This window comes from Triturus cristatus, chromosome 2_1 (genome assembly GCF_964204655.1).
Source record: "Triturus cristatus chromosome 2_1, aTriCri1.1, whole genome shotgun sequence".
NCBI lineage: Eukaryota > Metazoa > Chordata > Amphibia > Caudata > Salamandridae > Triturus > Triturus cristatus.
The window spans coordinates 735716737-735733724 of NC_140581.1; the positions used below are offsets into that span (position 1 = coordinate 735716737).

Sequence of the window (16988 nt, forward strand, 5' to 3'; positions counted from 1 at the left end):
ATATTTGTTCTACACCGCAATATCTTGCAAATTCCACATCACGTTTTGAGCCACACCAGTTTTTTTTCTGATCACTTTTCTGTTCAGATATGATTGTATTTAGTACTGGCGATGAGTGCACACTTTTGAATAATCAGCATTTAGTGGTAGAAAATAGAATGCTGAAAGATTAAGATTCAAGTAGCGAGTAGTTTAATGTCCATTTCTCTTTTCTTGGTGGTTTTCTTTTTTTTTTTTGCTAGTTCACTTTCAAACCTCTGCATGTTTTTAGAATATGTCACACCCCGGCGAATTGTAAGACGTTTTCCTTATTAGAGGATGATCAAATAGGCCCTCAAAGGTTTTTAGTTTTCTAAGGATCGACTACCAAAAATACTAACATTTGTAAAAACACATTTTTGCATATAATGCATTTTTACATGCACATTACAGCTACATGTAGAATGTAGTTAAGTAGCTCAATGACCAATTGAACAGGTATATTTGACGGAACCTTTACTTTGAAGAAAAATTACTTCAAATGTCCGCATCCCCCAATAGACTGTAGAATTGTGTGAAGCATGTGACTCTACAGCACTACAGGCTACAAATGGATAGATAAAGGAAAGTAACATTTTCCTTTCTGGCTCTGCCCACCTGGTAGATCTACTTTATTGCCATCTTCCAGCACCGGCTTTGCACTGTAGGCCTGTTATTCCTATTCCACTGCATGACCTGTCACACTTCCCCTCCTGTCAATCTCTCTCTCTAGTTCTCTCTCTCTACCCATGACTCTGACACAAATCTTATAATTGTGTGAAGAGACAATAAAATCCAGAGGCTTTTGTATGAGATAAATTATGGTGGTCACATGCAGAAGGAACATGTTTGTCCTCTTGCTAGATGCTTGCTACTCCAGCTCACTTGGCATCTGCGACTAGTGCGCATTTCTGGTGTGCAGCCACTGCCCAGCATCAGGGCCTGTCACCGTGATAACAAGCCTGAAGTGTCACTTAATAAATGCCCATATGACACAAACACAGTTATAAAAGATGTGCTTGTCACCGTGATGTCAAGCCTGAAGTAATAATTTAAACGATGTTCCAAACCTCTTTTAAAATTGTCGGTATAAAACACATGATAAATCTTGAATCCTCAAAATGGCCGCCGCCGTCCACACGCAAACATTAGGCCCTCTTACAATGGTAGATAGGGTTTGTCTTCTTGGTCCGCGTAAGTTCTGCCTATGGTCCTGTTTCTTAGGGCGATCGAGCTCAGGCTACATGCGCGTCACCACAGTGAACCGCAGACAGCCTCTGCATTCCACAGGACAGCACTTCGCTTCTCCTGAACTCGCCGAGACCTCCTGGGACAAATAGGCAACATTTCCTTCTCCACTCACCAGCCGCTGTCCACCACAGACTGAAATAAACCTCTCCACCTTTGCTCCACGCCGTACCTGACTCCTCTCGACACGAGCTCGACCTCTTCCTTCACTTTTCCTCCTGATGTTTGGATTGCCTCAGCCGTATTTTCCAGGCAATCATCGCCAGTGTGATGAAGTCAGAAGTCTTGGAAATGGTGAGTTTAGAGATAGACTTTATTTTGCAACCCCATCCATCGAAGCTAACTGCCAAATTTAGAACACTACTAGAACCATATTCCACGCTAGAATGTGGAATATGGAACCAAGCAACATCACACAGTGGTCACAAGCACAGGGTCTCTGGGAAGATCTTGTATTGTTAATGGCTAGTGCGTATCACTCTCTGAAGTGGTGGAACACCAGAACCATAAAACAGGTCAGGTCTTTTCTAAACCCTATTCCTTGGGTGACCCTCACCACAGATGCATCCCTCACAAGATGGGGGGCACATCTAGAAAACATAAATGTTCAAGGGCTGTGTACCCCCCTACAACAAACATCGCACATAGTACCTGGAGTTGTTAGCGATTCAACCAGCACTCGAGGCCTTTTTCTGCCCTATTCATCACAAAACAGTCCTAATCAAAACAGACATGATGACTGCGATGTACTACCTTCAGAAACAGAGAGACACTTACTCGCCTCCAACTGTACATGTGAGCTCAAAGCATTTGGCGATGGACGATACAGCACAAAGTCCACTTTTTAGCGGAGCATCCACCAGGTATGGACAATGAACTTTGCAGATCTGTTCAGCAGAATACAGCAACACGTCCACGAGTAGGAACTCCAGCCTCAGATCCTACTCCCATACTTCCAAATGTGGGGGTTTTCGTACATAGATCTGTTTGCAGCTGCAGAAAACACAAACTGCCCAAACTTCACCTCCAGATTCCCACACTGACAGTCCAAGGGAAATGCACTGTGGATGAACTGTGCAGGGATATTTGCCTACGCTTTTCCGCCTTTCACGCTGCTTCCATATATGATCAGAAAATTAAGGCAAACACCCTTCACACTAATTTTAGTTCCTTCCACTTGGGCCAGACAACCTTGCTTCACTACCCTCCGAGAGCTCTCTCTAGTTCCACTTCAGAAGCTCCCCAACAAGCCTGACCTTCTCACGCAGCATCAGGGAACTCTAAGACATCCCAATCCAAAACAACTCAACCTAGTGATTATTTGCTGAAATCCTCGAGTTTGAGTACTTTAATTTACCTCATGAGTGCACGGATATAGTCAGGGAAGTCAGTCGCCCCACCATTGGGGCCTATTATGCAGCAAAGTGAAAAAGATTCACACTCTACTTTCTTCCTAAACAAATCAATCCTCTAAAACCACAGGTACAGGACATTGTCTGCTACCTTTTTAACTTGTAATGCTCTGCACTAACGTGCACATCTATTTGCTTGCATTTTGCAGCAGTGGCAGCCTACCTCCAGAACAGGGAACACGCCTCCCTCTTCAGGATCCTGTAATCAAAGCTTTCATGGAAGGTTTGAAGAGTCAAACCTCACAGACTACCACCAGTATCTTCCTAGAATCTGAATATAGTTCTCTCAAGATTAATTTGGCCCCTTTTAAAACCCCTCCATTCTTGTCCTTTGCCGTTTCTGTCATAGAAAGTAGCCTTCTTAGTCACTATTACCTCCCTTAGATGGGCAACTGAGTTTCAAGTGTTAACCCTAGAAGATACTTTTTTCAAAGTAAATCCTGACAAGGGTGTTATTCATACAAACCCAAAGTTCCCACCTAAGGTGATATCTTCCCTTCACCTCCGCCAAATTGTAGACTTACCAGTGTTCTTTCCACGTCCAACCACAGTAGCAGAATGGCTTCTTCATAGACTAGAAGTTAAAAGAGCCCTAGTGTACTATGTAGATGGGACACAAACATTTTGTAAATCTCAGCCGTTATTTGTAGCCTTCTCTAAACCTTATAGAGGCACTACTGTTTCAAAGCAGGGAATTGGTCGCTGGCTAGTCAGGTGTATTCAAACTTGCTATGCTAAAGCCAAAAGGCAAAGGCAGCTCATAGCACCTCCAAGGCCACACTCTACTAGGAAAGAAATAACTTGAATAGATTTTTTTGACAATATTCCGATTGTGGACATTTGTAAGGCTGCTATTTGGTCCGTACCACACAATTTTACAAGACACTACTGTGTGGACTTTCTAGCAAAACGGGAGTCTCAGGTGGGACAAGCTGTTCCACGTACACTTTTCCAGTGTTCTTCCGCATGCTCCTGCTAACCACAACCTTACAGGGGAAATTGCTTTCTAGTCTGTGCACTGCATGTGCAACTACCGCTACACATGCCACAAACAATATGTTACTTACCCTGTAGACATCTGTTTGTGGCATGTAGTGCTGTAGATTCACATACACCACCCTCTTCCTGGAAGCCCTGGGTTGTTGCAGATAACTTAGTTTTATTCTGTCTTGCTTATAACATGAACATCATTATGCTTCACTTTACTTTCTATCCTACACCCGCTGGGCGGGAAAACAATCTAACTATGGAGCCGATATTCATGCGCAATACTGCAGAAAGGATGAGTCACTATACCTCGTCACTCGAAAGACTTTCTTCGAACAAAATCAAGTAGTACATGTCCAAGCCCAACTCTAGATGGTAGGAGTATGCACAGCATGTGAACCTGCAGCACTACATGCCACGAACAGATGTCTACAGGGTACGTAACATATTCCTCTAACACCCATCAGCCCTTTTCCTTGTCCTCCTCTCATCTGCTGCCACACACCAACACAACATACAACTTGTCACCATTCGGAGGTGTTGGGGGAGGTGCAGATATGTTTGTGTTCAAAAGCCAATCACTACTGTGATGCCATCATTCACATACCTTCCAACTTACAAATGAATTTAAGGAGGAAGCAGGGCCTTGGACGGACAGAACCCCGTGCTGAGAGCTATCTAAGAGGCACAGTGCCCCTCACCAAGCCCCTCCCCCCCCCCCCACCCCGCCAAAGGCCTTACGGCCTCTGAAAATCAAGTTGGAAAATCACGGTTTACAGTGGTTTTCAGCTTGTTTTCCCCGCCATTGTATAATGTTGGCTCCTCACTAGGTGACCGTGTAAGGGGAACGGAAATTGTGTAACACACGATGGCACAAAGCGAGTTGGCTGGTCTGAAGTCAGGAGCTGACCTGTGAATACAAAAGCGGCGCCCTGCTGCTTCATTTTATTCAACATTAGCAGTGAGAGCGCCAAATTTCTTTTTGCCCCTTCTACCCTAAAAGAGGCCGGCTCTGCCCAGCATACCTACATTTAAGCATGGCTCCAGCAGGGATTTCACTCATTTTACTGTAGGGGATTAAGGTGTAGCGGGGGTCCTTCGATCACTTCCCCTTTGCTCGCCATGAAAGACTGTGTTGAATACTGACCTTTAAGCAGCCCAGGTGGGTTCTCTGCAGTCTGCCCTCCTGCTGTCCGAAGAATGACTATTTTGTAAGGATTAGATGATTTTAGCGCAGTTTTAACTCCGCCTACTGCATTTTATTGAAACATTAAATTGTGTTGCGTGATGCCTTTTTGGAGCAGCGCTTTTTAGCTTAGCCTTCCCGCCCGCTACACTTTCAATTTCATTGATGCATTTGCTGAAGAGTTGGGCATCATCTTCTTACATGATAGATGGACCAGGCTGAGTTTGAGGCATTATCCTTTTTGCCTGCGTCCAACAATAGAATTTAGGAACAAAACATCCCTAGTTACAACTATGATCAAGAGTATGTTTATGGTCCTCATTTAGAGTTTGTTACCGCCCCAAATACAAAGTAGAATCCATTGATTGAATCCCATGCAGTTTACTATGCCTCTGAAGCGACACTAAATCAGTGGTTCTTAACAATAATCCGAGGATCCCTGGGGCCTGGGAGGCCTACTAAGGCAGTCTCCGTGTGTTGTACAAAATTAAATAATATTAAAATTAAGTATATACATATAAAGAAGTAAAATTGAAAACTTTTTTATGTTTGTGAAATATCCAAAATATATTTGTTTGGTATATACTTATTTCTATATTTTTGTGTATTATATTGAGGTTCAAATTATTCAAATTGCTGAGGCTCTGGGTTCCTAGCTTCCAATAATGACTCAGTAGCGGTCCCTGGATTCCAGTAATAAATCGGTGTGGGTTCACAGAAGTCAAAAGGTTAGGTCCCGCTGTACTAGATAGTTCTGTAATGTTTCTTCAACAATCGTAGGATTTTTATTCAAGGCTTACATCTTTTTTTATTAAAACAAATGCTATTTATATAGTGGGTTTACCCAAAGTAATTTTTTGGGAAATGTATTATTAGCTAAACTAAAGCAAAACAGATAACTCTCGCAGGCACTCCCTGCTCACACAGGTATGTGACAGAGGAGGCATTATGGTTTGTCTTGCGTCTCTAAAGATAATGGGGCAAATTGGCAGGGTGAATCGGACAATTGCATTTCATTGAAAGTTTAATTCTGGCCACCATCAGGCCCTTTGACACACTCGTCGTGGCTTCAGACAATTGTGAAAATACCTCGTTGCACTCCAGTTGTGCTTAAGCATGAAAGCTAAGCTTCCAAAATCGTGACACTGCCTGGTTCTTGTACTGTGCCAGAACTACGCTGCTTTAGTTTCTTTAACAAGAAAATAATATTGTATATTACAATTTGGTTGAGTGTATAGCTTGAGGTACTGGGACCAGACCAGACCTGCCTCATTTCATCTGCTTGTCACGGGCGTACCTTCAGTCGGTGCAAAGCCAGAAGGGTCCAAAGGTCTGAGGGACCAACTGAACCCTTTATTATTGCTGGATTCCACATTTCACACCGCGACCAGGAGGCCCATTTCCTTCTTTGCATTGGAGCCCATGACACACTGGTTGTTGGCTGTTAGTAGGGGACATGGTGAATGTAATTCTGCCTTTCTTCAATCCTCTGACTTAAGCGAACCCACACGAAGGCAAAATAGATTCCAGCCATAATGATGTAAATGAAATTTATAAATGGAAGATTGTAGATTGCGGTAAGAGTGTTCCTGTGGGCTACACAGTGCTTTGAGAAACTGCAAAATGCAGATTTTACTTTGGATGCATGTGCGGGCCCAGTGGCGTAACAATAGCCCCCATGGTGCTGGGTGGGGTGGGGGCGAGTTCCAGGTGGCCCCCTCTGTCACTGTGCATGGGTAGCATGCCCCTGGCCTGAGAGGTCCGGATCTGGTGGGTTCCCCCTTCATGTTCTTTGCAGAGAGCCCCCCTCAAGTTTTGTTAATCCACTGTACGGGACAGCATAGCAATTTACCTTGAAGCTCTATTTTTCCATAGCTGCAGCTTCTGAGTGGTGGACCCCCACACGCCTTTAACCGGTTAATATTGTATTATCAAATTCATTATGATTCTAGGTGCAACAATGTGTTTACAGAGGGCCTTGTTTGAAAATGCCATAACAGAGCTGGTATGAGGAAATAAGCAAAACCAGAAATGAGTCTGGTTTCTAAACCAATAGCTCCAATTACAGCAGCAGGTCGTAATGAAAAAGCCCTTCTCTGTGGAACTGACTGAGAGCTGAGGCTGAAAGATGGGTCAGCCTAGCCTTTCTTTAGTAAGTGACAGTCTGCAAATTGGTTGTGGAAAAAAAGTTTATAGTTTTGGGAAGACCGCAAAGCTATGTCGTCGTTACTGTTCACTGCCTTCCCTGTGGCCGCACCGGTACACCTCTCTTAAACCTACAACTAGTGTGGTGGATGTTCAGCAGTAAGAAGTGGCTGATTCTGAGAATTTGAATTTGTATTTTTTGCCGAAAATTAAAGCAATCTCAAATGAAGCCATGTTTTACCGGTTACTTTTTTCACAGTATTTCAATTAGTGTATAGTGTTTTTATTCTTATTACGACCTTAAGTTACTTTCACTTGGGCTTCACGCTTTAAAAAGTCTCCCTTTCTTTGTCACTTTTGACTTGTACTCCAGCTCCGTTGCCCAGGGTACCTTTCCAACCACAGAATTGCCTTGCAGGCATTCGACACGTACCCCAGAGCATGGAGGTCCCTTCTTCCTCCGGACTAAGCAGTGTAGAATGGGCTCCTAACCAGACACTAGCCCACACTGTCACCCAAGCCTACAATACTTTTGTTAGGAAGTGGTGGTTCCATGCTCATTGCTGGACAATTGTTCTTTTAATGGTGTGGCCCCTCATCACAGCTAACTTCGTTTTTTTGCAACATTTCCTTGCACCGAATAAAATACTAGGTTTTGAACAATTCCCTTTTTTATATTTAATGAGTCTCCATTCCACCTCTAGGTCTTTGGAATGATCAAACAATATTAAAGTCAAGTCTTTTGTATCCTTCGGCCTCTGTGGACGTGCCTTGGAATCCTAGAAACCCTTGTCTGTCCAGCCCAGGACCATCAAAGAGCTCTTCACTATCAGCCTGCCTTGGCCATCTGGTGCCTTCTCTGTGCACCGTTCTGTGTAACAGGATTGCAAAAGCCAGTGTGAAGGACAAGGGCACATTAAACTCTTCAGTAGTATGCTCCTTCCGTCAGTGAAAATGGAGTGGTTTGCTGTTGTAGAGCAGGAGAACTAAGGCCCTCATTATTTGTGGGCCATCAAATCCGTCCACCCGGTAACTCAAATCAGCATGATACAATGTGTGTTTCACATGTAGATAAACTCTAACTCATGTGCTGTTCCCCCAAACCATGGTACTAGAGAGGCCAACTAGGTCCTTGGGTAGCTTAGGCTACAATTACTTAAATATGTATAGGTCAAGGGAGCAACAAAAATAGTAAGTACGTATGTGCTGCGCAGTATATGACGGGACACAAGGTTGAAATGAATTTACATTTATTAACGGCATAAATGGAGAATCACTTGATTACAGGGTGTAGTTCGGGTGCTCACACAAAAAATAGTGAAAGTGCGTGAAGTGAGGGGTTGGTGACATTAAAAAATACATCACATTGACAACAATAAACAAAACTCCAAATAATTCAGTGTAATGAATGAGTTTTGGTCGTAGAAAGAAGTCGTCGAATTCTTTCTATAACCAAAACTTATTCATTACACTGAATAGATGAATAGAGGTGACAGGCCCAAAGGAAGCACGCCCCCCCTCCCCCAGTAGAAACAAGGTCAATGTCTAGATACTTAGCAGTTGTTTGTGAACTAGTTACATTTACCAAAAGTACATGTTTAGTTGAATACCGTATTTACTCAAATAGTGTACTGTTTTTGAGTATGGTATTTATGTTTATATATTGGTATACACACACACCTGCAGGAAATGTGCTAGCTATAGGATACTTACTGCCTTATCATTGGCTCCATTAAATATTATAAATGATGGTATTTTAAAAATATGTTCTAATGTTCTTTCTTAGTTTAACGAATGTTCCCTTTTTTACTTAAACAGGAAAAAATCCTACTGTGGCTACTCCAGTTTATGCAAGAACAGGGAATTTCTTTGGATGAAGTGGACCATTGTGGCAATAGTGCAGTTCATGTAGCTGCCCAGCATGGGCACCTCGGATGCATACAGGTGAATTCTTTTTCGTTTTCTTACTTTGCAATTTCTATATTATCTCCCGTGCCCTCCGTCTTTTCTCTTTGTTTTGCCTGCCTTTTTGACCATTCGCTAATTCTTACGGTACTTTCTGTCCTTTAAGATGTTGGCTCTTAAGTTTCACTTTTTTCTCTCACTCTCTTTTCTGCCATTTCTCTTGCTATTAGTTGATTTGTGTGGGGCGCCACAGTGTTTCTGGGATATAAGCAATGACATTTGAAGCTTTCAGCACAGTTTGGTAGAGCCAGTACCAGGTGTATTTGCAGTGTTTGAGGGAGAACAATGTTATGTACCCTGCCCTTGAGTGTTGTAGATCGTTATGGGGTAGCACCATACATGAATTCTAAGTTATTGATTTCTATATGTTTTTTCCACACCCTTGTCTTTGTTCTTCCTCCATTTCTTCTCACACCTTGTTTCCTCACAATTACAATCACTGACAGGCTTTGAAACTTACAGCAAAGAACATAAAATACCTTTTAAATGGGCAGTTATGAAGTCACAAAACTCTCCTCACTCTTCAGAACACACATCGCTAGTGGCATACTTGAAATTTGATACCATTTTGGGATGGAGTTTTTCTGAAGCGCTCTCAACCTCGGAGTTGTCAGTAAAGGCATTCAAGATGTATTTGTAATGTCGTCTGTAATGCGGTGCCAGGTCATGACTGGCACTTTGGGGAGGATGCGAGGGAATAAAGTGGTGTGACTTCCTTTTCATGCAATTTTCTGTGAATCTGCAGTTTCACAGTGGACGTTTTTCTGAAATGGTATGGTTTGTACTGTACTAGAGCATACTCACGTTGCTTAGCAGGAAATTTAGGCAGGCAAACTTTACATTTATTTACCTCTGTTATTGAATTACATTTTAAATGACATGATGAAATATCTTCTGAACACAGTCTACTAACCTTGACTGCTGTGCTGACCCTCAAAGACACAGTACACACACAGTTCATGTGCTGCATCCGTATACTGTTTGTAACTTGCACAAGAACTAACTATGGGCAGTGTCGAAAGGTTACAGGCCTTGAAAGGTCTGTCTGAGTAATGCAGATAGTTAGCTCTGTTTTTGGCTCAGATGTTCCACACACAGCATGCAGTCTTTGGCTTTGGGTCACTTCTCCTGCATCTCATGGGTACAAAAAGTCCAGCTCTGGTGGCACACTCTGGTGTATCTCACTTTTTATGTTCATCTGCTGCATATGTATGACCTGGACATCTACCGCACAATGCTCTTACTTGGCAGCCTACAGTAGCCCACTGTGTACACCACTTAGAAGATCCATGCTCAGCCTGCAATCTTCGGGCCATGTTTCACAAACGCTTGAAGTATGCACAATGTCTGCCTCATGGCATTGTTCTATACATTGCTGAGATGTTACAAAAAGAGCCTGCTGCTTTCAGGTATACTCCATATCTGCTTCATAGTAGTGGTGCACGCATTGTTTGGACTACAGTGCAAATACAAAACATAGATTACAACGTTCAACTTGCTCCAAACTTTCCACATTTCAGTGTTAGATGCCATGTATGGCCTGTGAACATTCACCAAGTTTACCACAACGATACAACTAACATGTTACACCTAACATGACCCATCTTACCCACACATGCGCACCACAAAGCCTACAGGCGCTGTTTGATATGTATCTGAGGGGTGCACATGGTGCACTCTGTGGCAATGCACTGTGCAAACTACTTAATTGTTCCAAACATGGATTGCAACTTTTGGCCCATATTTAGTGCTTAAATAGGGATATTCAGTAAAGTCCCTCTGTTAGTACCCATCGGATTTATCCTAGTATTGGCTCAAATCCAGAGGTTGCAGAGCTGATGAAGCATGCTCAAATGATAGAAGTTGTGCATGGTCTGGAACCATTTACTGTGTGTACTACTCAACTGTTTAAATATCTGCTTGTAACAATGTGGTGCTAGCCATGACGCCTGCATCCGAGTAATTTGGCTGCGAACCGTGTCTGCTGCATTAGAGAGAAATATGCAGTACCTGGGGGTTTGAATATGAAGGCAGTACGTGGGCATATTGTTGCAGAATCAGGTTGCATAATGATTTTATCTGCCTATGTTGAGTTTGTAAGCTGGGCTACTATAAAGGTAATATCTGGGTATGTGATGACTCCCTGAGTGTCAGTCTGCCTGTTTCTGTTGGGGTTTTGCGCCTATATACAAGACTGCATATGTCGTAGGGCCTCTTCACGAGTTTGGCAGTGCGGGAACGCCCCACTCCCATTCCGCTAAACTTGTGGATGATACGCCTGCCAAATTCCGAGTTTTCTACAGTCTGGCGGGCGGTTCTTTGGCGTTCCCACAGTGGTGCCTATGAAGGTCAAAATCGGTACCTGCACGGCATGGACTGCTGCAGTCCATGCTGTGCAGGTACTGGGGTGCATGTACACAGGGGGGCTCAACATGTTCCCCCTGCATGCAACCCATGACCCTGAGGCAACAGGGGGCCCTGAAGGGCCATCTCTGTTGCCTCTCTGCCACGATTTTCATTGCGGGCTCACCGCCATGAAAACCGTAGCAGAGAGGAAACTTGTAATGTGCTTGGCTGGACACGGCGGTCCCACCAAGCATATTGCAGCCTCAAGACCGCTGCGCCATCGCCAGTGATCTTGGATCCCTGGCGGTTGCGGTGGTCCCAGGGCAGCCTGACCGCCCTGGTTGTAATGAGGCGGTCAGAAGACCGCCGCCCTGCGAGTCAAGAGGTCCATGGGCCGCTAGACTTGTAGTGAGGCCCTTAGTGTGTTACTGTGTACGTCTGTATTAATGTGGCTGTTTTTTGTAAGCCTTTGTGTTTATTTGGGTGAATTATTTTGTGTTACGGTGAGAAGATTTCAGGCGTATGATGATGAAATGTGGGCATAGCTTGACTCCCTAGAACTTTGTCGACCATATCAGAACATATGATGGCACTAGTTGAAAAACGATAAAAGTATAGGGCCATATGGCTTTGTTTCTTACACGATAACCGTACCTGAAAATATTCGTAGGAAGGAAAGGAACATTTTATTGAGCAATGTTTGAAGCATTTCAGATGTTCTGAGCATCAGTATTCCGTTGTTCTCTTGTTTGCGTTAAAAATAGCTTCCCTACAGCGCTATTTCAATTTGGATCGGTGCAGCATGTTTCCATTTTTAGGCCATATGTTTGTGATCAACTTGTTGACCTCATAAGGCCGCAAGGATGCTTTGAAAACACTGTTCAGCTAACCAGAAGCAGATTTTTCAAAATTGCAAAATGTTTGCAAAATTATCAACCATTTGTAGGCGTTGTAAACAGTAACTGATATATCTATAATGTGCGCCTGTGCAAAGGGCTTCAAAGTCTTATTACATTTCTCAATGAAAATTCACCGTACCTCTTTGGTGACGTTTGTACTGCACCGTTTGGATCTTTCTGAGAAAGACTTCATATCTTTGCTTGAATGAAAAAGCGCTCTTCTGTGACTCGCCCCTACACCGTCCTTCACTGATCATAACCAAAATGTAAATGCTAGAATGTTTTATCCATATTAGCAAGGTGCCCATATGTAGCTTAAGTTGTAACTTGGGTATGAGTTGTTGTAAAAGCCGTCTTAGTGCTTTTACTCTCAAGCCTAGTGTCCTGTTCCCTATTACTAGGAATATTGTCCTGCAGTTAATGGGCTCCTTCTGAAGATCAAATTCAGTAGTCATTCCGCGGTTCTATACTTAATATGTATGTGCTAAATTTGCATATGCTTAATCTGAATTGTTATTTGGATAGTTTATAATCGTACTGAAGGCCTGACTTTGTCCTGCACATGAGGGCAAACAGCAAGTGTCCTTGTCCTAAGGCAAGAGTCTTGAACCTTTTGCCAGAAGTGAATTGTGAGTCCAAGGATACATGCACCCTAAGTACATTTTTTCTTCTGATTGTGACTGAAACGATGCTGCCACTTAATTTATTAGTTAGGAAAACAATATATGTTTTCTTTCTAGCATGGGAGGAATTGTGTTTTTTTTTGGAATAATTAGGGTGTAACGTGGGCATTTTAGAATTAAAAAGCAAAATAAATGAAAACTGTTTAAAAAAAATAACTATCCAGTTGCTTTGAAGTGTGCGATTTCTGATGGCTGTATCTTCGCGCAGATTTCTCACGCCTATGAATATTCCTTCCAAGCTTTAACCCGATCCATAAAACGTTTTCCCTAGCGCCACCATGTGGCTCCATCTGCGACTCTGCTTCTCAACGTGGCATCAACGTAGTACATTAATTTCCAGCTGGCACGCGATCATCCGTTCCTGTTTTTCCATTCCTCGTCAGGGAGGCCCAGATCACTCTTTATCTTTCGGTCCCTCACTGACTGAATTCTAAGCTTTTGACAGTAATTAAGTCAAATGGCTCCTCAAGGATCTGTCTTCTAGCCTTGCAGATGGTGCAGCCAAAAGATGTCCCTTTCAGGCTCTCACAATGACAGTATGTGTTGTCTGGGGTGTAGGAATTTAGGATCCTCCTGCATGGTTACCCACACTTTTTGCTTGGTGCTAAGCTGAACTTTGATTAGTCGGACTGTGATCCTGCTAATCGGGATCCCAATCTATCTGCTTTCTCCATAAACTGTTGTTTTCAGTTTTTGGGTACATTCCTTATAAGTCCCTAGTATATGGTACTAAGGTATCCAGGGCGTAGGTACCCCAGACGTCTCCCATGGGTTGAAGCATGTATTTTGCCACCCATACAAGACCATTCAGAATGGATCTACAGGCCTGCCATTGCAGCCTGTGTAAGCTGGTGCTAGCACCACTTAATAAAGATATAGGTTTCCTGTATCTAGGGTCACTGCACTTAAAACGTAGAAGTCACCCCTGTAGCAGGCCTTTGCAATCCTGAACACAGGGTGCTTGGTTCTAAGTGAGAGGGTGCCCCTGCATGAGCAGGACACCCCTGCAGCCTACGGAGTTCATTCTCCCGGGTTGTCAGTGAAGCAGGCATATACTATATAGAGAGGCACCACGTAATTACGCGATGACCATCTCAAATGCCTGCAACGAATCCTATCGTGTTTGGTATCCAACATGTTGGAATCATACCCCCACACTATAAACCGTGTGGCAGGTCTGATTCCAAGCACTGGAGTAGCCTCCGTTAGGCTCTCAGTGTTCCCGGTACCAGCCTTTTTGACCTGGACATCACAAAATGGTTGCTGCCGACCAGAGACCCGAATCTGCCCTCCTGCTGCTGAGCCAAGCTCGAGCAGTGGAAGGCAGAATAATAGGCATCCTGTCACAGGGAGGTGTGACCACCTCCCAGATAGAATTTAGTGTATTGGGATGGGGCGAGTGCGCTTGCCAGCGTCACTCAGTCTGCATGTGAGACACCTTTGGTGTCCCTGTGCATAGTCCAGTCCTGGGAGCTGTTGGCTGATTCAGATCAGACACCACTGCACTTCTACCGTCTGGGCACGCTGGACTTCGCTGGACTTTGTTTGTGCCTGACTTTATCTCCCTTTCAGTCTGCTGCATAGTCTGTGCCTGTGCATCATACAGGAACTTTCCATGGCCTGTGAAGCATCAAATACATCGCAACTAAGTTGACCGGTCTGCAGATCCTGAGCTCCTCCGGACTCCGTGGGCTCTGCAACACAGGTGGTGGTTTATCCCAGCTCACGAGGCCTGCCCTGCCCTCTCACCAATTTTGAGGCCAGTGTCCTTGTGGGGGTTGCAATAACCAAACCCCTGTGCACCGTGTCCAACTTGTAGTTGCAAAGGCTTGTTGGCTTCTTTCCAAAAAGATCTTTGGGCTCCAAGTAGCCCCAACCTCGAGCACCTCCAGTGACTAGAATCTTCAGCCACACTGCATCGTGTGCATTGTGGCCTGCATCTTTTGGTGAGATGCTTGAGGTCCTCTCGCGGCTCCAGTGCCTCCGGCCTTTGGGTCCACTTGAGGGTCACACTTGTTTCTTTTGGGCTCCCCTGATTTCTTGGACCTGCCCTGACTCCCCTGCCTTTGGTGAGTCCCCTGAACCTTGCTTGTCCCAACGTTGCTCCTTCTTTGATTCCTGTGTTGCTTGCCTTTGCCAAGCCTTGTTTGTGCTCCCGCCGGACACTAACCCCTCAGCACTCAACATCCTTCGTGGGACAGCTTGTGCACGGCTCCTGGTCCTCCTCACTGTCGCCTGGTTCTCACAGCTGCAGAGTCAAGGTCATCATCATCATCATCATCCATCATCATCCATCCTGCAACACCCAACATCGAAGGGCATTCGTCTTCCAAGTCTCCTGGTCACCCCTGAGTGACAAAGACTCTGTCCCCTCTGCTTGCAGGTACCTCTCATCAAAAATCCATCCTTGGAATCCACCGGACACTTTCTCCTTCTTCAACAGCGGCACTTTCCTGAAGTCCTCCATTGGGTTCAATGGCGGTTTCCGACACCACTTCACAAGTATGCACCTGGCTTCCCTGGTGTAGGTTACGTGGATACTAGTGTATCCACGCGTGGGATGGCTCTCCAACCTTCTGTGTTCGACATTGTCTTGACTCCATACGTGGTTCTTCTACCACTTTCTTAGTATATGGTTTGGTCACCCGTCCCCCCCCTACCCGGGGCCCACGGTGTATTTCGTGCTATTTACTGTGAATTCTTTGCAAGTATTGTGCATATCTACGGGTAGGAGATATTTCTATGTGTTAGAGAGTATTATGTAAATCATATTTTTATAAATACTTTGTGGGGTTCTTTTTCACTTAATCTATACTATAAGATTGCATTCTGGTAAAACAAGCTGCTTTACACTCCTTCTGGACTAAGCTTGAAGGCTGCTCTCCACAGCTATCACTTAGAGAGCTTTCTGAGGTTATCTAAGACCTCTTAAATCACCATAAGGGTTGTCTGGACTGGTGAAATGTGTCCACTTACATAAGTGTACATTATATACCAGGCCAGCTTCTCACATGGGGTCAGGACATGAGGCCTTGGTCTGCGACTCTTGCTCCTCCTTGCATAAGAATTTCATCAGAGAACAGCACACCCAAGATATTTTTGTTGAACAGCTGCAGGGAGACCCCCAAGCTGACTTACTCTCTAATAGGCAAATCACCTTATTGGGGATGTTCTCCTAAGCGATCTTCCCACCAAAAAACCATATAATGTTGCATTGGAATGAGAGCTATGTTTCTTCCTCAGGAAAACTGTCTTGTTCCAGGTGCTGTTTGGAGTCTAGAAACTGTTCACTGATGTCTGGCTCTTTCTCAAAGTCAGGAGACCCCCCGCCCCACTTGCATAAGTAGCAGAGGTCTAAGTTTTGGCTGATCTGACTTGGGTCAGGGCTTTTTGGCTACCTATGCTGGATATTTCAGGGCAGCAGCAGCCCTCTGGGCTACTCCACAAGGGGAAATCGATTCATGCATATGTGGCTGTTCTAGCCTCCCAGCATCACGCCTCGACAAGTTTGTAATCCACAAGATCGATCAATGTACTGTTCCCTGTTCATTCAGGGCTCAGCACCAACCCCAAAATTAGTTGCACCATTTCCCATGTAACCAGTTCTGGTGACAGCCAAAGAGAAAAAGTATCATTCATATGGCAAAGGTAAAAAAGTCAGGGCTAACTCTACTATTACCCCACTCTGTTGAAGACACTAAGCCTGACCAGTTTAGAGGAGATTTTTGGTTCTGGTTCAGATGCGTAACAGTGCAAAAACTGATCACCTCATGTGGCATTATACTAATTCTTTACAAAATGCCAGTGGCTAAGATGCTTCTCAAGGAGAGGACATTTCTTCTGTGGTTCTACCGCGCAGGAGGTCTCCTTTTCACCACAGCTGTGGAAGTGATGGCAAACATTCTGAAGGAAATTTTGCAACCTTCTACGGTTTCTGCAGAGCTCTTTCGTCCTTTTGATGAGGTTTTTGTAGACCTCATATTGTCTACATGGGGGAAAAACATTTTGGGCCTATCCTTCAATTAGCAGATCACCAGACCCCATAGACCCTCTGTGGTTTACCTATGCTTTTTGCCCTTCCACTCCTCTTTAGGGAGCA

At 44.3% G+C, this 16988-nt stretch overlaps 1 protein-coding gene across 2 annotated transcripts in view; it reads left to right on the forward strand.

Annotated features, from left to right (window-relative positions):
• The window catches only part of SNCAIP (synuclein alpha interacting protein), a 364836-nt gene that overhangs the window by 227161 nt on the left and 120687 nt on the right, over positions 1–16988 (forward strand). For both annotated transcript variants that reach the window (XM_085632668.1, XM_085632669.1), the window contains exon 8: positions 8815–8940. In XM_085632668.1, the coding sequence (XP_085488794.1) occupies positions 8815–8940 (126 nt within the window). The remainder of the gene's footprint in view (positions 1–8814; positions 8941–16988) is intronic.